The sequence below is a fragment of the Hoplias malabaricus genome, chromosome 2, assembly GCF_029633855.1.
Source record: "Hoplias malabaricus isolate fHopMal1 chromosome 2, fHopMal1.hap1, whole genome shotgun sequence".
Lineage (NCBI taxonomy): Eukaryota > Metazoa > Chordata > Actinopteri > Characiformes > Erythrinidae > Hoplias > Hoplias malabaricus.
In genome coordinates, this window is record NC_089801.1 from 58096771 (window position 1) to 58120563 (window position 23793).

A 23793-nucleotide genomic window follows, 5' to 3' on the forward strand; every position below is an offset into this window, starting at 1 on the left:
AAATGATAAAACAAAATATGAAATTGAAGATGATTATTATTATAAAAATGAGCATGTAGGTTTACATGTTGCCATTCAAAGAACCCAAGGATGCTTAACAGTTTAAGGGAAATAATGCATTTCTCAGAAAAAGTGGACATAATCAGAATACTTTGAGGGAGATCATGCAAGTCTTTAAAGGTTAGCAGGAGGCTTAAACAAATTTGATTTTGTATTGGAGGCACTGTGATTTGTAGCCAGTGTAATTGTGAAGGATGGGAGTGATATGAGCAGGCCTCTTAGTGGATGCCAAGACTCTTGCTGAAGAAATTGGATGTATTGAAGAGAACAGGCAGTTTTGGTTGGTAAGGCATAGGATAGAGTATTGCAATAATCTAATCTAGATCATCCAGATGTGATGAAGGCATGTATGAGGATCTCAGCAGTTTTAGGTGTGAGTTCAAGACAATGTCTAGCAATATTGCAAAGATGGAGGAATGCAGAATTCATCACAGGTTTAATATGAGTAGCAAAGGAGAGGCACGAGTCAAATATAACACCAAGATTTTGATCAGAAGGCGATGGGCTAACTAGAGTGTTATCAGCAGGAAGGATGTAACTCTGGGTATAATGCTGCAACTATTCTGTGCATCATCAACATATCAGTGGGGATTGAGGCCACGAGAGCGGATAATTCTTCCAAGGGGCAGCATTTAAACATGAAACATTACGAATTTACTCTGATATAAAACTAGTAAGATTCTCAATAATCCAATTACACTGAAATAAACAAATGATTAAACCTGAATATGCTCAACTGTCACGCCTACATCTCTGGACTCAAATTCCCAGAATGCACCTGTCAGTCACATGACTACCCGCCGGTCTCCCTCACCAGAATTCTAATTACACACACCTGTTTGTCTCCCTATATATACCTCACTCTGAGAACTGTTCCCTGCCGAGTATTGCTTTGGTTCTCCCATGCATACAACGCGTTCCCTTGTACTTTGTCTGACGGTCTCCTGTTGCCTACTTCCTGCCTGTGTTCCCGATTTACGTCTCCTGTCTTGTCCCTATTGGTATTGTCTGCATTCTCTGGTTTTCGAACTCTGCCTGTTTTTGACTACGGTTTTTGTCCATCCTCTGAGGTACTGTTTGCTCCTGTTTTTGAACTTTGCCTGCCTTGTGATTACTCTTTTGGATAACGACATTAAAAAGACTGTTAACTGTGTTCCGCGACTGTCAGCTTTCTGTTATGTCCTGACATCAATAAATCTATAACTGTGATGTTGTGGTTTCAGGATCTTCAGTTTTTGGAGTATGGGTTGCACAGAGAGTTCGCCACCACTTCACATACAATAGCCTCACCTGGAAGTAGAAGAAAACAGAGAGGCATCAGAGTGAGAATGAGAAAATTTTAAAATTGAACATGAAGGAAAAATTTGATCTTTTGTGACCTCAGGTGTATTAGCGACACAACTATAGGCTGTTTTGCTAGGTTCTATAAAGTAAATGGTATATGAATATAATATTGATAAATGTAACATTACATAATGTTGGAGGCTTTTAGGAAGTGTTTAAATGAATTCATTTCATTCCTTCGCTATAATGTTTGTGACTGTTGGATGAATTATTACTCTACATTCCTCATTCATCATCCTAACACACAGATGGTAACAGGGTAATGCTGGTGTTTGTTGGGAAATGGTGGGTCAGTGGGATTGACCCTAAGGTGGAGCAGGTAAAAACAGACCTCTTGGTTGAAGACACAGTGGATGAGGAAGATGAATGTTCCCTGCTGGGAGTTGAGGAGCAGGAAGATCATCTCCAACACCTTACTGCCGTCCATGAAGAGACCCAGGACCCAGGGACAGCCGAGGATGATGAACTGGAGCATGGTTTTCAGCAACACACTTTTACACAGTCGCTGGTCACGCTCAGTGCGTTTGGTTTTCAGACATTCACTCGTCACTTTTTTCAGAGTTGAGGTCATGATGATCAAGATGCTCAGGAAGAGAAGTGTGTTGGCCTGACAAAGAGAAAAAAATCACAAACACATTTCAAACAAAGGGCTATGAGACCCTTGTGAATCAATGGAAAGATGGTAGTGCAAGTGACCAAAGAAACCATTTTCTCCTTTTCTCTTTTATAAACTACCAACCAGTGTATTACCTTAGTTTAATGTGCTTGTTACATAGGGGAGGATTGTTATCACTTCATCTTTTAACTACTATATAAGGGGCAAGGTGACATTTGAAAACAAAGGGTAGGTGTAAAACTAAGAAATGGGATTAACCCTAAAGTTCTCACCCCAGCACTTATTATTCTGGGATAGCTGTCTGTCTAGTCAAGTTTTCCTTTCACACGTTGGACAATGAAATAAGGAGAAGAATAACAATGCTGAGTGTCCTCCGCAAAAAAAGACTTAAAGCACTAAAGACAAAAGATCAGAAAATGAAATTCTCAATAAGCACCGGTTGGGTGTTTTATTTCTTTATAAAAACAAAAAGAAAAATAGCTGAAATAGCTCCATTAAAAATGACTGTAATCCATACTGTTAAAAGATTAGGAACCCTGGCTCTATGTTTCTTAGAATCACACTCACAACCTTCCTGTCTGAGAACCCCACAACATCCTGCCCTGCCTTGGTGTTCCTCTCTGATACAGATTTGTTTAGTGGTTTGTTCCTTGACGTGTCACATGCTCCACCATTTTGTCATGTCACTCATCTTCCCCTAGCCACACCCAGTAACCGTCTCCAGGTGTTCATGATTTTATACACCTCTACTTTTTGTCATTTGAATTTTTGTTATGCACTTGCCATTGTGATCTGTGTACTTGCTTCTTTCATGAAAATGATTCAGAAAGTCAGTTTTGATTTGACACATATGCCTTTACACATGGCTGATTCATTACAGACCCCTGCTCTCAAAAACCAAAAGAAAATCTTAAAATGTTTAGATATGATTTAGTTACAGTGAGAATGACACAAACAGGCCCCAGGAAACTCCACACAAAGCCTTCATCTGTCTTAAGCCAGCACCTACAATGAAAAGAAAAAAAAACACATTCACAGATGTGATACCCATTTTATTTTAGTCATTTTGATGAAGTCTTTCTCAAAATTCAACTCCATTAACTGAGCTTCATCCCTGATAGAAGAGAACCCCATCCAGTCCGCACTTACTGTTCACTGCCGTATCCTTTAGGAACCAGTCCAGCAGACACACCCACCACAATCAGAGGAATAATGTATCCAATCAGAACCAGGTATTTCCAGTTAAGCCCCTCCTTCTTTGATCTTAACTTAGTGAGGTTCTTCACAAGAAGAAAGAGCAGCACAGCTTCAATGAACATCCACACAAAAGCAGAGAGGAAGAGGAAGTGTAGAACACCTGCCAGCACTGCACACAACACCTGGAGAGAGAGAGAGAGAGAGAGACAAATGCAGCAGAAAAGAGTTAGTGGCAAGAACCTAAGGGAGCATCAAAGCAGGTATTTTAAAGTAAGTCTAATGGAACAGCTGGTGACAGTCGATGTCGGCCCAGCAGGCTGTGGTACGACCTGATATGATGTCATCGTACAAAACTGACTAAAGCAATATTCAAAATCAATCTGTCTGATGTGAGTACTTGAGGAAAGACCCTAACCGAGTTTTTCTTTGGAGATCATTCATTCATTCATTCATTATCTGTAACCGCTTATCCAATTCAGGGTCGCGGTGGGTCCAGAGCCTACACGGAATCATTGGGCACAAGGTGAGAATTCACCCTGGAGGGGGTGCCAGTCCTTCACAGGGCAACACAGACACACACTCTTATTCACTCACACCTACAGACACTTTTGAGTTGCCAATCCACCTACCAACGTGTGTTTTTGGACTGTGGGAGGAAACCGGAGCACCCGGAGGAAACCCACGCGGACACAGGGAAAACACACCAACTCCTCACAGACAGTCACCCAGAGCAGGAATCGAACCCACAACCTCCAGGCCCCTGGAGCTGTGTGACTGCGACACTACCTGCTGCGCCACCGTGCCGCCCTCTTCCAAAATTTACATAGTGCAGTTTCTGCAGTGCTGAACCCAGAGTTCGAATAAGTGAGACTCTATTCTCGCTATTACAGGTCAGTGGAGCATCACCATCATTTTGAAACTATAATTTTAAAGTAAAAAATATTACATAATGTTCCTTTAAATGTAGGGGTCGACCTCTGCACTTTCAGGGCTGATACTGATAATTACTGACTATTAATAATAAAGCACAGTGATATTGGGGCCAATATTTATTTACTATGAGCTTGATATACTGCCTGGTAAATTTAGAAGAATATAGGTCTTAGAGCTTACAATAAATGAACATAATGTTTATGGCTGGTTGCTGGTAAGTGAGGATTAGCAACAGTGAGGTTTGTTCTTAGCCTTCAGCCTCTCTTTGTTCTGCTGTATACAGAGCGTCTCCAAAAAGGCAGGTCTTGTGGGGTGTCCTTTGTCTACAGTGGTTAGTATCTATCAAAAGTATAAAGTGATGCATCTCTGCTTACTTCATATGGCACTGTGTACCATTCCTTCCCTCCAGCAGCCCAAACATTTTTGGAAAGCTGCCCCTGCCCCTTAAAAGGTAATTTCACTCACCTGCAGAGGTTTTATGTAACGCAGGAATATCTGTGTGAGCAGAAAGAGGAGGTGAGCCAGCAGCAGGGTTAAACACAGGTTGATCAGAGCGGTGTTGGTCAGTCTTGGGCTCCGTTGATAATTAACAAAGGTCACCAGGGATAAGGTCAGGAACACCAGCCCCACTGATACAGCTAAGATCCCAATCACCATCATCACGGTATTGTTCTGAAGAAACAACACTCAGGAAACTGTTATAACAGACGAGAACCTCCTCATGTGGATTACTGCTGGTGGTGAAGATTGTTTTTTACAAATTAACTGAAGGAATCTTTATCTGAGAGATTTTAATGGTGAGTATTATTATTCTTATTATTCCGCGTTTCCTTGTTACTACTACTACTACTAATAATAATAATAATAATGATGATGATAAATCGTTTATTTTATAGCCCTAACTCTCCTCGTCAGAGCTTAAGGCTGATTTACATGAAAATTAAAGCACAGGAGCTAATTAACTGCTAAAATTTCATAACTTAAGATATTCTGTAAATATCATATTTGTAAAATAAAAATAAATAAATAATAATAAAAAACAACAAAAAACAGTGTACAATCCAAAACACAACTAATACAGTGTGCTTTAAAAGTAAAAAGGTGATTGTTATAAAACGCATAAGTCACTTTCAGATAAATACAGAACTCGTGTCTAATATATTGCACTTAACCAACAAATAGATCATATTTTTAAATACAAAATAAAGCATGGTTTACATATATTTATTTGTATGTCGTGTTGGTACACGTGTTCATCCTCGTTTGCAAACATTGGTACAGCTTTATTCGCCACAAGCTTGTGTCAAGATTTACAACCAAACCAAACTTATTAACAAATATGTGCTGGAGCTGACAGAGTTCATTTCACTTGATGGAGAATATAAAGTGTGGTCAGTATTCAGCGAGATCTGAGGTTAACTGTAGACTGATGTGGGTTCACTATTTGGCAAACAGCAGGTCACTGTTACCCTTCCCTTCTGTGTGTTATAACTGATTACTAATGACATTTAATGTATTTACAACCTAATTAACTACATTAATAATCAGATTTTAAATCATGAATAAACATTTATAAGTGTAGTCTTATCCAGAAGTGACACATTTTTCCGCTCATGTATTCACTCAAGCCCAAACCAATCTCAGATGTTTTAGATTTGACTAATTCATTAAGTCTTTGAGGAAAATGCCTGATGAAATGTTGGGTCCTGTGGTAATATCAGTTTGGTCCCAAAAGAGTAGATGAATAAAGTCAGAGGTGGATAAATCAGCTGAATTGTAGCAGGTAGAGTGAGATTTATTTTGGCCCTCAGCTGAAAGATTGTGTTTTAAAATATTGTGACTGTCTTATCCACAAAAATACAGTGAAACATAACCAAACCCTCTTCCTGGCTCCTGTGGGTCCTATTACAATTATTGATGAGCCATTCAAGCATGTGCTGGTTGACTGTGTAAATGCAGCTGTGTTAACCCTGACAGCAAGGAGATGGCAGACCACTGTTGACCCACTGAGGGCAAAGTTGGAGGTCCACTAGTGTTTTGTACAGTGTTTTCTGGGCGGACCGCTGGTGATTAAACAGAATTTTAGACAAAATGCACATTTTAGCACTTTTCCACTCAGAGTCAAATTTACATTTTTTTCCTTCATTACGTTATTTTGTTATTCTTTATAAATAAGATCAGTAAATAATGTTAATCCAGCACAGTGTTAATATTTTTAGCATTTAATCATTTTATATCAGGCTTATACTCGTTATTATATCTCTCATAGTTGTTGGTAATATTTGTATTAGTTTATTTTCCAGAATAAAAGTCTCTGTGAATTTAAAATCTGTTTGAGGAGATTAATAATGAGTTATATCCTGTACAGGACAGTAATCTGAGCAGCAGTGGTCTACAGTCAGTGGTGTACCAGCCTTTTTATGCCAGTGGACCGATATAGGCTCGCTGTCTGGGAATATTTATTATATTATTATTACGCACTGGCTTAGAAGAGGCATTTGCACGTACTGACTGACTCCTAATGTTGAAAGGAGTAGAGTAGGAGCTGTTAATTCGGCCGTATTTCACAGCGAGAAATTAAGATGGCGCCAGTACACCGTCTGTTGTTAGTTCAGTCTTATTTCACATTGCTGTTCGTGAACTAAATTTGGAACCATTCGGCGGAGAGCAGAGGTCCTCTTTTCCCTGCACAAGTCTTCTTCTTGAGACCTAAAATGTGGTCAGTGTTGAGAGCTGAACTGGGACACACTCGCGGTGTTTCAGCGCTCCTCCGTGTTTTACTGGAGCCACGAACTGAAATGTGGTGGACTTGTTGGGGTAATATTTATCCGTCTCTTCTTTATGTTTGACACGAGCGAGATAACAGTCAGAATTCTGAGAATATTCTCTGATTAATGCGCTGCACTGTAATGGAGCAGACACAGTGTAACTGTGAAATGCAGTGTGTTGCTGAAGTCGTGCTATGGTGTAGATTTCAGGAATAAACACTCAGTTCTCTTCCACATCAGGACCACAGTGTGATTAGTGTTTAACCCTGAATCGGTGCACGAACCCATGGCATGTAGTTTCACATGATACAATTAATGATCATGAAAATGCTGGATCCAGAGCGAGTGGATCTGTGACGTGCCCTCGAGGCTCCATCGGGTTACGGCTCGGACTCGTACAATAGACTACAGCCGTATGCATCGCAGTCAGGGGCTGCACTGACGGGGTCATGTCGTGTGGATGCGTTTAATAAATAATTCTGTTCACTTCACTGACTCACTCATGTCTGTCTGTCTACATATTATAATCAACAATAACCTAAAGAGTGTTTCTCTACATATTCTGATTATATTCTCGAAATTATACAGATCTTTTTTACTCAATTATTCAGAGATTTTTTCTCAGAATTCTGACTTTAATCTCGGAATCTTGTTTTTATTTTTTTATTTATTTATTATTTTTTTCCACGCCGTGACCCTAAAACTGAGAATGTTTCTGTGACACAGCCTTTTGTTTTCTAAAATATATTTAACAAACAGAAAGTGTTCTCCACACACCACTTAAATAACACATGAAAACATGCCATGTATCAGAACTCTGGAGAGGGGCAGTGTAGTCTTAGTCCCTGATTGGTGCAGGAACTCTCACTCCAGTCCTCCTGACTCCCCAGAGCATAGACTCTGTGTTACACTTAGAAACAGAAAGTCATCTTGTCGGTCCCTATGACGACCCGAATACACGGATCCACCTCACCGTTACTGACTTTCTGACGAGTAAATTACATCTGCAGCTTTTTCATTAACTTTACACGAAAACGGGGAAAATCTCCGGATTATTAAAGAACACCAGAGCCAGGTGTTACTCAAAATAAACGAGTCTGTGGATTAGTTACAGCACAGTTTTATCAGTTGGACCGTTATAGAAATGTATGTCAGTAATAAATATCTAGTTCCAGCGATGCTCTGTTCCTTTATCAAGTGTAGATTACTTTACTGAAAAAACGTTAGGGCGCTTGGTTTTAGAAATGTTCAAAAACGTAAATGTTAAAATGTTATCTTGTTGTTTTCTGGTGTGAACAAGTTGCTTTAATGTCATTTTGTAGCTTTGTATGAAGAGAAAATAACAGGCTTTCCCTGATCACACACACACTGTCAGCAACTGACAAGATAAACTCTTTTTATAGTTTGTTATTTGTTATTATTGTAAAGACATTGATATGAAGCACCAAAGCTTCTCCAGACCTTCCGATGACAAGGGGATATATTTTGGGCATTTCCTGCTTTTGAAATGCCAGAAAAACCTGTGACAATGGCTATATGGCGGTTGGGCTAAACGAGTCTTGCCTAGTTTCTCTTTGCTCTTGTTATTATTATATTTGTGCCGAAAAATGTTTTGTGAGTAGATGAAATATTGAGGGCAATCAGAGAATCAGAAATGTGAATACAGTCTGATATTTAAAAAAAAAAACTCAAAATCACACAGAACAAACACTGAAGGGCTAGGATAAAGACAGTCAAAATCAAGTCAGTACACACTAGTGTGACACAAAACAGGTAGTACTATGCAAAGAATTCTCCACACACCACTTAAATAACACATGAAAACATGCCATGTATCAGAACTCTGGAGAGGGGCAGTGTATTCTAAGTCCCTGATTAGTGCAGGAACTCTCACTCCAGTCCTCCTGACTCCCCGGGGCATCCTGGGAGATAGACTCCGTGTTACACTCAGAGACAGAGTGAGAGGGTGGCGTGACATTCTCAAAGATTCAACATATTTTTGACAAAAGCTGTTTTGTTGTTTTAATCCAGCATTTGATTCCTACTCAGTCTCTTAATTATGGAGAAAGATTAGTGTTTGATTAATTTAGTTGCTGCCTTTGTGTTTTTGTCTCTCTGTGTTTCACCAGTGTAGAGTGCACCTTTACATTTCTAAACATTAACCCAACATCTGTACAGACAGAACAGTAAAGGTGCATGTTCCACCTGCTCTACTTTTTCGGAGCTTAGTCTGGTGGTGCAGGGTAGCTCTAAGGTTCTTATAATTTAATGCTCAGAAGTCACACAGGTTACATTTACCTTTAGTGTGTGTTGTTGCACACTTCATCTCTCTGTAAAGTATGTTATTTCTTCTGATTGATCTAAAATATATTCCTGTACGTACAACTACAGTTGCTCTTACTTCAACATCTGGACGTGGTCTTGTCTGCATGATGAGAGCGAAGGTGGACAGGTGAACACAGGAACACACACTGTGACTGATATTGGACTGGAACAGGTCACAGCCATCTTTAGTCCATTTAGTGTTGCTCCAGGACACACAGGAGGGTTTACTCTCAGAGACAACTTCCTACACAGAAGAGAACAGTCATGAGTTTGAGACTCTTATACCATGCAGTGTTACAACAGATGTTTTAGAATTATTGTAGCAGCTGTAAGTCGAGGAATCTGTGTTCAATTGTGTTTGTGTATCACACGGACCAAGCTGATCTTGAGAGATATGAGGAGAACTGAGAGAAACCTGGGGTGGGGTTCAGTAAGACAGGCACCAAAAGAACTCCTGAGTACAATGACATCAGCCACTCAGAGGCTTATTGGTGATGCTGAATTTGTGAATGTTGTTATGCTATTCTTGGTAAGACCAATGCCTGAGGAGCTGAATGGTGTGGTCAGGGAGGAGAGCAGAATGCTGCACCAATGCTAACCCATGACCTGTTTTTAGAGAGAGTATGTACAGCAGGTGAATGTGGAACCAGTGATGTTAGTTATTCTGCACTGTGGAGGCTGTAGAGGGAAGTGGTCTCACTGAGCTGAGCCCGTCTTGGTTTATCTCATGAGATCTGTCTCGGTTATGGTGACATCAGGTATGCAAATAATACATTTAAACTATTATAAAACACGAGCATTAAAAAATGATTGAGTACAAACAGTCACTGAGGACACAGAGCAGGACTCGAACCAACAACCTCCAGGTCCTGGAGCTGTGTGACTGCGACACCTACCTGCTGCTCCACCGTGCCGCCCCTGGACAGATCCGTCTATGGAAATTACTCTTAATCATGACTGATTAGTTAATCACAGAGACATAAAGCACAGCCTGTTAAAAGTCTGGGTACACTTATCATTTGTCTAATTCAACAAACCTTTTCTCTGTCATACGTTTAGTTACAAGAATATATCAATTTAAATAATAAATAATTAAATAAATTGAATACAAAACATGCAAGTGTGTGTGTGTGAGAGAGACAGTGTGTGTGTGTTTACCTGCTTGTGTTTGAAGGTGAGGGTAATGGGCTCAGACAAGTGTTCTGTCTTTTTGTTGCTGACACAGACTGTCACCACTGGAGAGTTGAGGTAGTACTCAGCGGTTCTGCTCCCAGTGTTCGGTTCCTCCACGACTGAGGTGTTGGTGGAGTTCAGAGCTTTATAACTGACCAAACCCACGTAGGCAAAACCTGAAGAGAGCGTCCGGACAAAGGTATTAACTCTGTTTCTGTTCTTTGCATTTGTCCTACAGTGAATTAAAAAGAACGTGTGTGTGTGTTTTACCTGGATACTGTTCCCCCACTACAGTTTTCCAGCTGATGTTCAGATGGACATCATCGGTGCCCAGAGTCACACGGCCAGTGGGCGGAGTCACATCCTTTTTCACCGCAAGCCACGCCTCTGTGTGTAAGAATCACCATGACAACTAGGTGTTACATGCTTCACAGACAACAGAAATGTCCACCCCACCAAATCAGAAGCAGCAGAGCAAACATGTGTGTGTGTGTGTGTCTGTGAGTGTGTGAGTGTGAGTGTGTGTGTACCTGAGATGTTGTTTTCCACTCTGGTGACAGACTCGTTGAGCTGGGGTCCAATGAGATGGAGGGTGTCCTCCATTGCTCCGAGGAACACACTCAGCGTGGAGCTGTCATTGATATTTCCACTGGACACAACCTCACCACTGACCTTCATCAGGTCCTGAATCACACCACACACAGTGGTCCACTAAGTTACGATTCTGTCCTGCAAATTTCTGTGATTTCCTGGTTTATCACAACTACTTCAGCTCAGACAGCAGCAGGTAATGGGATGGTGAGTTTGATCGTGTGTGTTCATGAACATGAGGAACACAAAACACATAGGTATTCTATAAAAATGGCCTTCGTCTGTAGTAAATAATGAGGCTTGTTACCTGCAGTAAAGACTCTCCTGAGAGTTGTGGAGCAGTGTGATTTCTCAGAGACTCACAACTCGACACAAACAGACTCAACAGTTTACCCACTCCAGCCTGAGAGAGAGAGAGATCACATTTTTGAGTGAAACGGGTTTGAATATATTGACTTTTCTAAGAGTAATTAAAGACAGGTGATGACTTACCAGCATTTGTATGGTGTTGGCTTCATCACATTTCAGCTCTACATGAACACACACACAAATTTTCTTTATTAGGTATACATACACTTTTGAGCATTTTGTTTATGTGGACCATGCTCATAAAGTCTGAAATCAGGAAGCAAGCTCAGATGTGATTGTAGAGCAGGAGTAGATGAAGTGTTTGATGGGTAGAGATTAAAAATCAAACAAAGGAGAAAGAAGTGGGAGAGAGAACAGGGGGTGCAGAGTCAAGGAGAATGTGATATCATTGCAGTGCAGGATGTCTGTGTATCAGTGGTGGAGATGAGAAATGAAGAGTATGTTTCTCTTGTAGCAGGACTAGTGAAAGGGCTGCTGTGGTCCTGGAGGACATTCTGGAGGCCTGTTCAGCTAGAGATGGCGTAAAGGAGAGTCAAAGGTTCAATCTGCACATCTGTCGCAGCAGGAGGACTGCAGCCAGAAAGAAGAGAAGCTGAAAAGTGGTGGATGTGCACAGATCTGGTGGTACAGGAAAAACGAGCTGAAGAGCTTGGAGCAGCCAGAGTGGCAGGGGAAGCAGGCAGGACAAGGATCAAAGCACGAGGAAGAGGATTGGCGGACCCAAGGCCAAAAGAGGAAGCTCACTATCTGAAGCAACCAGGTCAAGGATCTTTCTGTAATATTCTCTGTGCTCCAGAGTCTTCTGCCACTTCTCTTACCCGTGCATTTGCTCTGGTTGTTTCCGTAGTTAGTGTATCCAGGTTCACATTTACAGCTGTAGCTGCCTTGTGAGTTCATACAGGATCCATATTCTCCACAGATTAGTTCCTTACTGTTACACTCATCAGTGTCTGAGAGAGAGAGAGAGAGAGAGAAACAGAGAACACAAAGTAAATACAATAACACTGTGTTTAAATAATGTAGAAAACAAAAACCACGATCAGAGGGATAATATTTTTGATGGATCTTTAGGAGAATGACTCTAAGCCTGGTTTTGTGAAGGTGAAACATTTCAGAACCTGGTCTAAATTTATCCCAGTTTTCTGAGACAGACCCCAACTTACGGACACTATAAAGACTGAGCTGGAACACAGAGGGTTAATGAGGGTGTGTGGATGCGTCATGGACAAACTCGTTCTCACCTCTGTCCTGTCTTCACAAAGGGGGGTTGGGGGGAGGGGAGGCTTATAAGATGATATAAGCTGAGGGGGGCTTTATATATAAAACAAGTTAAATCTTGTTACAGTATCTCACCACAGTCTCACAGTGAGAAATATTAGAGACATTTATTTATATATAGAATTTAAGATGATTTAACTTCACAAGACATCACTCCTGCAGTGTGTTAATGTTAAACTCCAGTTCTACAGTCCCTCACCGGTGCAGGGGGAACTCTTGTTGCCTTGGTTCTGGTAGCCCTGGGGGCAAATGCAGGTGTAACTCCCAGGTGTGTTATTGCATGAACCAAAGGAACAGAGGAATTCCTCAAACACTCATTAAAATCTGAAATGGACACAAACACACACACACACACACACACACAGTGTGTAAATGACAAAAAATCTCTTCTAGTCCAAAGCCATGAAGCGATATTCAATTGAACATTTGTTGTGTGTATCATTAAACACTCAATGTGTTGCTAGTTTGAGCTTTGTTTGTTTCTGAATGAAGTGTGAACGTCTATTTTTACAAAATGTAAAACAAATAAAAACTTATTCCAGTATTTTCATAGACATAACAATAACATTTGATAACATAAAAATAACCCAAATAATATATTACTACTATAACAATAAAAAATATCATATCAATTTTACAGCTGAAAAAAACAATGAGAACCACTTCCTCATGGGGCTACTTTTCTTCATCTCAATCAGATTCCTGTGAAATTCTGCAGTCTCTCGGTTCTACACTGTTTCTGTCTGAAGAGAAAACAACTAGCTCCAGAATGGACAGTTTAACAGAGTTGTAAAATGTTTTTAAAAATCTCTAAAATGTCTTTAATTTTTAATTCATTGTTAGACTGTTAGTCTCTTTCTAAGAAGTTAAATGGTATTCTTACCTGAACAGGTATTGTTTTCTTCTTTCTGGAAACTAGGTAAACACACACACTTATATGATCCCAGAGTGTTTACACACTTGCTGTTGGAGACGTTGGAACAAGCCTCAGCTCTCCGACACTCGTTTATATCTGAAAGGTGGAAGAGAGGAATCAGGGAGAGAGGAAGCCTTAGACATTTACAGTGTCAGGAGAACACTGTTCTTCTTCTTCTGTCTGACCCTCACTGTGTTCATTTTACACCATTCATGACTGAAGAAGTACACAGCTCTTTCATTTAAAACTGTCCCAAAGAAATCGTATTCATCATCATCATCATCGTTATTCCATATGCAGCGTATTGGACTGAAGGAGGTCTCTGCTGATGGTGGAGAGGAAATTAAATGCTGGGTTTGTTCTGTAGAAACGAGGACGTCTGGTTCCATTCACCACCACAGTAACATCTGAAACACACTGACTTACAGGAGAACTTTAAAAACAACGGTGGGATTCCTCTTTAAGTGTGTCCTTGTGTGTCTCACCTTTACACTGGCCAGTCCCTGATGTAAAGTTGGTCGTGGTGCTGGACTTATATCCCTCCTCACAGGTGCAGTAGTAGCTGCCGAATGTGTTGTGACAGATCGAATATTTCCAACACAGACCTTTATCCTCACACTCATCCTCATCTGAGAGAGAAAGAAAGAGAGAGAGAGAGAGATGTATACAGCTCTACTACAGTTCTATAAGATTGTTGTTAATTATTATATTAATAATAATAGAAAAGAAAGTTGTGATACTCATATTCCATGTTATTGTATTGATGCTTTGGCAATACTGTCTAAATATGGTCATGCCAATAAAGCTTATTGAAATTGAGAGAGAGAGAGACACAGAGGGGTAGAGAGAGAGAGAGTGAGTGGTAGAGAGAGAGGGAGGGGTAGAGAGAGAGACAGACAGGGAGAGAGGGAGAGAGAGAGAGAGAGAGAGAGAGTGCGAGAGAGAGACTATTTAACACACCTTTAATTCAAAATTATTTACAAATAAAACCAGTAACCAAGTTTAAAAGGCACAACTAACTGAAAAAAAGGAAAACAAATAAATAAATGAATAAAAAATATCCAGTCACAGATTCAGCACAAAACCAGCCAGACCATCGGATTCACAGAGCAGGCCCACAGCCCCCCACATGGCAAAGAAATAGTCCACATTATCAGTCACAGAGTAGTAGCTGAACTCCACAGTGAGCCTCTTTAGAATTAAACCCCTGACCATCAGGACGGGGTCAGTACCCCCAGTACCTTTCATTTTATCTTTTCTAGTGCACCAGATGGCCAGTTTCGCAGCACCGTATATAAAATTTAAAATCACTACTCTGTCCTTATTGGAAGCTGAGTACTCAGGACCATAAAAGAAAAGACCATCAGTAAAAGAGCCTAAAAATGTCATGCCCCACTCTTTAATCACACCCAGAATGGGGTGTAGCCGGGCACACAGCAAGAACAAGTGTGACAAGGTCTCGGTCTCACCACAGAAAGGACAGCCGTCCTCAAGTGCGGGATCAATCCGTGCCACGTGTCTGTTTATGGCTATGATCCCATGCACAATCCTCCACTGGAGGTCACCCACCCTCTTCTTGATGGGTCGTTTGTACAGGGACCGCCAGCTACGTTTAGGGGAAGCATCAGTCGGAACAACCTCGGTCCACCCAGACTCCTTCACGTCCCTCAGGCTGCGGAGATGGATTGTTTTGACACAGGCCTGGTACAGGGTCCGCTTGTGTAGAACACTGAAAATCCCAAGAGCAGGGGTGTCCCCTGCCCCTCTTGCCATTCCTCCCGGTCCATGTCCATCACCAGCTCAGGGAACGTGACCTGCTGACTCAGATGTTGTTCCACAGGGGTGGCGTCCAGGTACTCACAGGCAGCAGCAGAGAGGTAGGCCTCAGCCGGTCCAGCAGCTGCTGAAGCTAACCGCAATGACCTCAGAACGACCATCTCAGCCAACCGCTCCGCAGGCACCCAGTCTCCACCCCTCCGCAGGTCACGAACCTTAAAAAGTCCACTTTCCAGCAGGGCAGTCCTCAAAGCTCCTGAGACAAGCTGTAACGATGGAAAAGAGGTGTTGTGGAACAGTGGCTCCTCGAAGATCCACGCTGAAGGCTCTGTGGAATTGTCCCTTGAAAAAGAGTACAGGCGCCATGCCTCCAGCGCTGCTCTGTAAAATGGAGTCAGCCCCGTCAAATCCACCCCTTCCAGCAGAAGGGAGAACAGGTGCCGGTCCAGCCCCAGACCACCAGCGCGCCGCAATATAGCACAGGCCACGACCTTCCAGCCCCGCTCTCCTCCGTACAGCAACCGCTGCACAGCCTGCAGACGCAAGGTTGTGATTCTGGACTGGATGTCGATAAGTCCCTGTCCCCCCTCCTGCACAGGCAGAGACAGGACCGCTGCTCTGAGCCAGTGTTGTCCAGACCAGAAGAAGTTGACAAGTATTTTCTGGATGTCGTTGAGAACAGTGAACCTGTGCCACAAAGCTCACGCAACGAGGTTGTTCACAACCAACACTCGACCCCTGTACGATAACTGGGGGAGCATCCAGGACCATGAAGACAACCTGGCACAAACTTTCTCCACAACACCTTCCCAGTTCATTTCCATTGCTGCTTCAGTGCCCAGCCAAACCCCTAAAAACTTAACGCCGTGCCTGCTCCACCGAACCCCTCCTGGGCGTGATGGCAACATACTGTTGCGACTCAGAGCCACACCACAAAGCCTCAGTTTTGTCCCAGTTAAGTTTGGCAGAGGTGGCCTTACTGTAAACATTTAGAGTGTTTTGTAGGGATATAACATCCTGGTCATTTTTAACTATTACTGTTATGTCATCAGCATAGGCAGAGACTTTAAATAAAACGTTCATAATATTTAAACCTGAGAGTCTTTTCCTAATTAAAATCAGAAGGGGTTTCACTGCAAGTGCGTAGAGCTGTCCAGACAAAGGACAGCCCTGCCGTATCCCCCTACTGACAGGAACAGGAATACTCAGACCCCCTCCCGCCTTAATCAGACAGGAGGCCCCTGAGTAGAGCAGTTTCACCCAGGACATAAAAACATCCCCAAAACCAAAAGCTTGTAAACCTGTAAAAAGATAATCATGATCTACACGATCAAATGCTTTTTCTTGGTCCAATGATAAAAAGCCAAACTCTAAATGAAACATTTTTGCAAAGTCAAATAAGTCTCTAATTAAAAACAGATTGTCATAGATGCAGCGTCGTGGCACACAGTAAGACTGGTCCTTATGAACAATCGTACTTAAAACACCTGAGTCTGTTTGCTATACAGCGGGAGAGTATCTTATAGTCCGAACATAGCAGTGAAACGGGTCTCCAGTTTTTTTAAAAGGCAGAGGTCTCCCTTTTTTGGCATGAGGGATAAAACGGCGCGCTGGCAGCTACTTGGGAGCACCTCAGCATCGAGGCTAGCCAGCAGAACCTCATACAAGTCCCTCCTGAGGATCCCCCAGAAAGCCTTGTAGAAGTCCACCGGCAGACCGTTGATTCCAGGCGCTTTCCCAGACGACAGCTGAGTAACGGCTGCGGTGAGCTCCTCAAACGTCAAAGTCACATCCAGGTCCTGATTGTGATGATCATCAAGTTGAGGGAGATCCTCGAGCAGGGTCCTGGAGCACTGCTGATCCCGAGCACCTGCTGTGTAAAGTTCGGAATAAAAATGCACAGCCAGTCTCCTCACCTCCACCTGGTCTGCCATGATGGTTCTGTCAGCTTTACGGACAGACACCAGTGATTTGTGTTAGTGAGAAGATTTCTCTAGATTAAAAAAGAAGGCAGTAGGAGCATCCAAGTCCCGTACTGACATGAACCTGGACCGCACCAGAGCTCCCTTTGCCTTCTCATTTAAAATATCACTCAGTTCCTGTAACTTTGCTGTGAGATCGGCCCGCAGATCCAGTAAATTCTGAAGAATCATGAAGTCATGTATATTAGAAATGTCCTGTTCCAGATTTCTCACTGCCGCCCTCAGTTTGGAGGTGGAATAGGTGGTGAAAGGCCTTAATTTGGGCCTTCCCCACTTCCCACCATTGCATAAGTTTAACAAAGTCACCTTTTTTACCGACCCGCTCTCCCCAAAACAGTTTAAAATGATCACAAAAAGATTTGTCTGCTAAAAGTGTCTTATTAAAATACCACATTGGGCTGCCAGAGGTCTGAGGAGCAACAGAAAAGACCACAGTACATAAATGATGATCAGAAAAAGAGGTGGGCTGAATGGTAGACTGACTGATCATGTTACGAGCACCATCAGAAACATAAAAACAGTCCAAACGGGCCGCATACACACCCCCCTCAAAAACCCTGACCCAGGAGTACTGTCTGACAGAAGGGTGTTTTTCCCCCCAATCATCAACTAAATTAAAACCAGATAAAACCGTGGCCAAAGTCTGACCGGACTGAGGATGAGGCTCTTCACCATTTCTGTCATTAACAAAATCCAAAGTGCAGTTCCAATCCCCTCCTAGGACAACAGTGCCGTCTGAAGGTAGGGACTGCAGTAACAGCTCCAGCCTCACCTCTTTCTGCTACTCTGTTTGGGGCATACACATTAATAAAAGTAAAAACATGATCACCGAGTCTGGCTTTAACTATGAGAAGTCGTCCAGCTACAACTTCATCTACAGACAGAAGGTTCACTCTAGTGGACTGAGAGAAAAGAATAGCAACCCCTGCTCTAACATTCGAACCGTGGCTAATAAAACATTCCCCTTTCCACCACAGGCCCCACTCAGAGGCTGAGGCGTCACCACTATGTGTTTCTTGTAAAAAACATATATTTAATTTCTTAAGAGAAAAAAATTCATAAAAAAGGGCCCGTTTATCTTTGTCTCTAAAACCACTAACATTCAAAGAGCCCACCCTTAGAAAACCCATGATGATAGAAAAGAGAGAGAAACAGTAATAGAGCAGGAAACAAGCAGAACGATTAAGAGAGACCCTCTTCCTACGTGTTCCGTGTTCAGACATTTTTACGAACGGTACCACGAGACACAGTAGACTTAGCACTTTTTAACTTTCCTGATCGCAGTGACGAGTTTTTTTAAACGGAAACACTTTTGTTTTGAGAGAATGTCGTAACCAGTAGTCTTTTGTACCATTAAAACCGAACACACAAACCTGTCCAGGTCAGGGAAAAAATCCTTGACCTCAACAGGTCTGCCATTAGTAGCATCTAAGAACGAGTTTATCTGCTCCACAGAGTATAACATCTCACTTCCAGATTGACTCCCTCCAAAATCAGACACCTCAGACATCCTGTCCTCCTCCATAGCCTCCTCCTGAGACAAGGCTGAACCAGACTGAGATTCACTGATACCTTCTGGTACCAGCACCTGAAAACTACAACATGCAGTACTCGGTCCAGCCTCTTCAGAGTCACTGCTCACCTGAGCATTAACACCTCCGCTCACCTGAGCTCTTACACTACTGCTCACCTGAGCTCCTCACCTGACCAATAAACTCACCCCCTGTGACTACACTACCTCCCACCCCCACGTTCTCCTGAGAACCAGCTCCACTCCCCAAGTGATCACTAATCTGAACCACCCCCAAATCCATACCACCACCAGGTCCCAAACTCACCTCTTCACTGGTCTCAACAACAACAACATCTACCCCATCACCAACTACCTCTACCTCCTGAGCACCAGCCCCCACCTCACTACCCGCTCTGCTACCTACCCCACTAATAAGGGTGGTAGGCCCTTCACCCTCCTGCCCAGCGGTGGGCTGCTCAGCCTGAACCTGACCATCCCCACTACCTTCAACACTGCCCTCCAACCGCTCACTCACCTCCTGTCCACGACCTGCCTCCGGAGCTAGAGTCCCCGACGAACCTTCACCAGCATCCGCAGGAGCTTCACTCACCGCACCCTTCTCCAGAACCACACTCGTCTCAGCTGCAGTAGAGGCCTGGTCCTCCTGTGCGGCCCTCTGTTCATTTAAAGGGCACTCGAACCGCTTATGCCTACTGCTCCCGCACTGAAAACATTTCAGACTGTCCGTGGTCGCGTACACGGTGTAAGAGTCATTATCATGAATCACACGGAACACGGCGTCGAGTGATTTGTCTGGGCTGTTCAAGAACATAAACACCTGCCTCCTGAAAGACATGACGTGTTTCAGTGCCTCGTTCTTACAGCCCAGAGGAATCATCTTCATTTCACCTGCAAACTTTCCAAAGTGGCTCAGTTCCTGTTTGAGTGACTCGTTAGAAACGAAAGGTGGGACACTGGAGATGGTGACCCTCGACGCCGGCACAAAACTCTCCAAAACCTCAATCCCACTCTCCACAAGTTTAGCAACCAGCCGCTCCTCCCTCACAAACACCACCACGGCTTTATTCATGCGCGACGCGGAACAGATCTTATTCCCGACTTTCCCTCCCACCGCGAGCAGCACGTTCTCCACTGAGGCCTGGGCCGGGGGAACGCACCTGAACCCGTTTGTACGGGAGAGAGACGGCATCTCCGCCGCGAAGCGAGAGACCATTACTCGCCCCACACCGCACGAGGCGGATTATCGATAACACTAGTGCTTAGAATAAAGTGTGAAAACTCGGAAAAACCAAACACCAGAGTTAAAAGTAATTATCAAAAAGGAAAAAGAGCACAAGTTCAACGCCACACACCAACGCTCTTACACACTCACAAACGCTCCGCCCACTCCCAGTATGCAGGGAGAGGGAGAGAGAGACAGAGGGAGAGCGAGAGAGAGAGAGAGAGCGAGGGAGAGGCAGGGAGCGCGCGAGAGAGGGAGAGCCAGAGAGAGAGAGAGAGAGAGGGAGAGAGAGCGAGAGAAAGAGAGACAGAGGGATGGAGAGAGCCAGAGAAAGCGAGAGAGAGAGACAGTGAGAGAGAGAGAGCCAAAAAAGCGAGAGAGAGAGACAGTGAGAGAGAGACACAGAGAGAGAGAGAGAGAGAGACACACAGAGAGAGAGAGAGACAGAGTGCCAGAGAAAGCGAGAGAGAGAGAGAGAGCCGCACCCGCTCCCCCACCGCTAACAGCAAATTCTCCACAGACAGAGCAGGGTCCGCTTTGCACCGAACCCCGTGACGGAGCGAGAGGGACGGGGCCTGACCGCTCAGGTGAGACGTGTTGTGAAAAATAATTTTATTACTTTGTGTTAGTGGACAAATATCCTTAAATGATGATTAGTTAAAATTAGAAAGTATAATTACATATTCATTGTATGAAACCTTGTATTCATATGAATGATTAACCAGTATTTTAACTATGCATTTAAACAGTTTAGAATCTGCACACTAACTGGCATGTTGACTCAGTATTACCACATTTCTAAATTCTTAGACCTCTAACATTGAACAGATCTACACTAAGGCTTTTAGCATAAATTACAACTGTTAGCCAAAAGGGGGAGTTGAACTTTAGGGCATCTCAGTGACCTTAAGTCTATCAGTGACCTTAAGTCCATTAGTGACCCCTCTGAATCTTGGTGACAGAAAAGTAATGTGGGTAATAAAACCTACAGAGTCAGAAGGGCATGATGAGTGTTTTGGGGTCATAGGTGCATGTGAAACTTGCACGCGAGAAACCTGAGTACTAACATGTCTAATTATGCATATTAATATATGTTAATCAGCCAGAAACGCCTTGCCAGCAGGGTATTCGTCATTTGGGGTATAAAAACTGTGGAGTCACATGGGAAGGTCAGAACTTTGCGTGGAAGGGCACTAGGTTGCGTTTCTTATGTATTAGTTCTCCTGGTTCCAGTATTAAAATAAATACTTTGATTTGCTTCGAACTTCACTCGACTGGTCTTTGTAAAACTTCCGGAACGAGCACGCCTCCTTGAGGAGGAAGGTTGTATTTTGGATCTTTTGGAGATCTTCTAAATTTTAATTACTTTGGGAACGGTCTAAAAAGAACATTTAATTCTTCAATTGGTGACCCCAGACGTGCGGAAGTGTGAGAACAAGACCGACTTCGGACTCCTTTCCACTCGCGGCCGCAATTTATTGAGGTGGGTGAGCAGACCCTGTTTTATTCAAATTCTGCATATTGGAATTTCTAAATCAGAGTGGTGCGGAGGCCTGAAGGCGGTCTGGAGTGAGGTAATGAGCAAATCAATTTATTTTGAATATGTTTTTATATTTTGTTATTGGTTTATACTTTTGGGGTTGCTTGGTTATGGAATTTAAAAATGGTATAGATGGATGTTGTGCCCATCTGAGACAGAGTGGTGGCGTCCTCAGCTCGAAACCTGACGAGGTTTCGTGTTAATTGCCTGGTCTAAGGGTAGGCCGTGAGAGTTCGTCTCCTCAGAAGTTTATTAATATTCGCGGATGCCGTGCCCGCGAGCGGAAGTTGTCCCCGCGTATTTATTACATTAAAAGAGCGGATGTTGTTCCCGCCACAATTTGTTGTATATTTTAATGAAATTTGATTGTGTATTCATGTTTTATGTCTGTTTGGAATTGCCGGTTATTCTTACAGGCTGTTATGTGACTGTCGTGTATGTTTTTGCTCGCTAGAGGGCGATACAGGAGTGTCTTGCTGTGTATGTGTATGTGTGTGTGTCAGCTGAAAGAATTTTTTTTTTGGGAGAAAAAGGAGAAAGTGGGGGACTGATCAACCCCATTTTCTTCTGCGGTTGCCCTTGAGAGTGTGTCTGGGGAGAACTACTCTTTTGATGTGCTGTAAAGAGCCATACATTTTTTGTGGGTGTGTTTAGAAAAAAGGGGTAATGTGATAAAGAATGAGAAATTTATAAATTAATAGGGAAAGAAATTTGTAATGGTATAAATTATGAGCTTCGTTCAAGGACAGTTATTTAAAGTATATGAACCTCAATAAAATGAGGGGTTTGTTTATCTATGACAATGAGCCTGAACGGAAGACGATTTAAAACAAAATATATAAAGTAAATTAAATGAGCTTTCTTGGAGACTATACATTAAGAAAATATAGACAATGAGCTCCAGAAAGATGTTTTTAGAGGTTGAGATTAGGAGAAAGGAGAGCAAGGTGTAAAGCTGAGTAATTAATAGGATACATTGGGGAAACTGTAAGGTTTAAACATGGGAATTAAAGGGAAAATTGTTACTTGAACACTTGCTGTAATTTTGAATCTGGTTTCTTTGATATTGGGGTTAATTTAGACTTGTGGTGGATAAAATATATTTTGTATTTTGTTTACTGCTTATTGTCCTAAGAATATTATTTTTCCGGTTTAGTTTGCATTTTTTAACTATGGTAGTTCGTCTAAAAATTTATTTTCTGCCTCGGTTTCAATTTTTTCGTTCATCATAACATATTTTGTAACTTGCTTGCTAAATTCAGTAGTTCATAAAATTTTGTTTTTTCTTGCTAGAATATATCTTGCGATTTCACTGTGGCTTCTTGAATGTTAAGTGTGTCTGGAAATTTGTTTTAGTACCTTAAAAATAGTCTTTTGTTTAATTATGTGTTGTGAGCTCACTGTCCTGTCTTGTTAGCTTTTTTGTTGAGTAAAAATTTTATTTCATATATTGGCGTGTTATTTGCTTCTGACTTATAAGCTTTTTTGGTCCGTGGGTCGGTTTTATAGTTCATGGAAATTAAGCTTGACTTGCTTTTAAATTCAATACTGTGTTTGAAGACAAGCTTATGTTTTCTATCCACCTGTGAAATTCTTCACAGGGTTGAGGAGGTTCTGCTTTTCTTGGCTGAGTTTGTAAACTTGACTCTAAAACTTTGGACTTTTTCTTTTATATAAACTAAGGCGGACTGTGCTGAGAGCAGCGGCGGCTGCGTGGGCGATTTGCGTGGGTGTTGGGAAACTGTTTTAATTCACTCTGAATTGCGATGAAACCTAGCGGTGATAATTGATTTGCAATTAAAGGGTGAATTAGAACGAAGACCAATTCAGGTAAGGTCAAATTTTTTAATCAGCTTCTTACAGATATTATGGCTACTACTAGAGACTTACATAATGAATTAAACGCCATTTACGGCATGGGGAATTGGGAATGGAAACCGTTTGTACAACAAATTGAAATAATAACTGAGGGATTAAAACAGGGAGAAATACATTTGAAAAAGCGGGATGTTGTGCACAAAAGTGTGTTCCAGAGATTTGAAATGTGGGCCAAATTGCATACAGGGGAGAAAACTTATTTAATTACCGGTATTAATCAGTTAAAAAGAGAGTTGGAGGAAATATTATTTTAGGCTGAAGCAGAGGTTAGTAAGGCTAGCCTTTTCCAAA

General features: G+C 42.4%; 1 protein-coding gene and 1 long non-coding RNA gene across 2 annotated transcripts; one reads left to right on the top strand and one right to left on the bottom strand.

Moving 5' to 3' along the window:
* Positions 1–1099: 1099 nt before the first annotated feature.
* Positions 1100–19463, bottom strand: LOC136686588 (adhesion G protein-coupled receptor E3-like). Its single transcript, XM_066660480.1, has 15 exons — positions 19377–19463; positions 14056–14199; positions 13538–13666; positions 12195–12326; positions 11500–11537; positions 11315–11410; positions 10947–11100; positions 10687–10803; positions 10402–10592; positions 9320–9487; positions 4616–4822; positions 3170–3399; positions 2959–3025; positions 1736–2011; positions 1100–1350 (listed from the first exon to the last, which is right to left on the bottom strand). The coding sequence occupies exons 4-15, from the start codon at positions 12271–12273 to the stop codon at positions 1258–1260; spliced, it is 1716 nt and encodes a 571-aa protein (XP_066516577.1). The 5' UTR covers positions 12274–12326; positions 13538–13666; positions 14056–14199; positions 19377–19463; the 3' UTR covers positions 1100–1257.
* Positions 6823–11073, top strand: LOC136686606 (uncharacterized). The gene is made up of 3 exons (XR_010800336.1): positions 6823–6967; positions 10469–10615; positions 10711–11073. It is a non-coding gene; the product is annotated as an uncharacterized lncRNA (long non-coding RNA).
* Positions 19464–23793: the final 4330 nt, after the last annotated feature.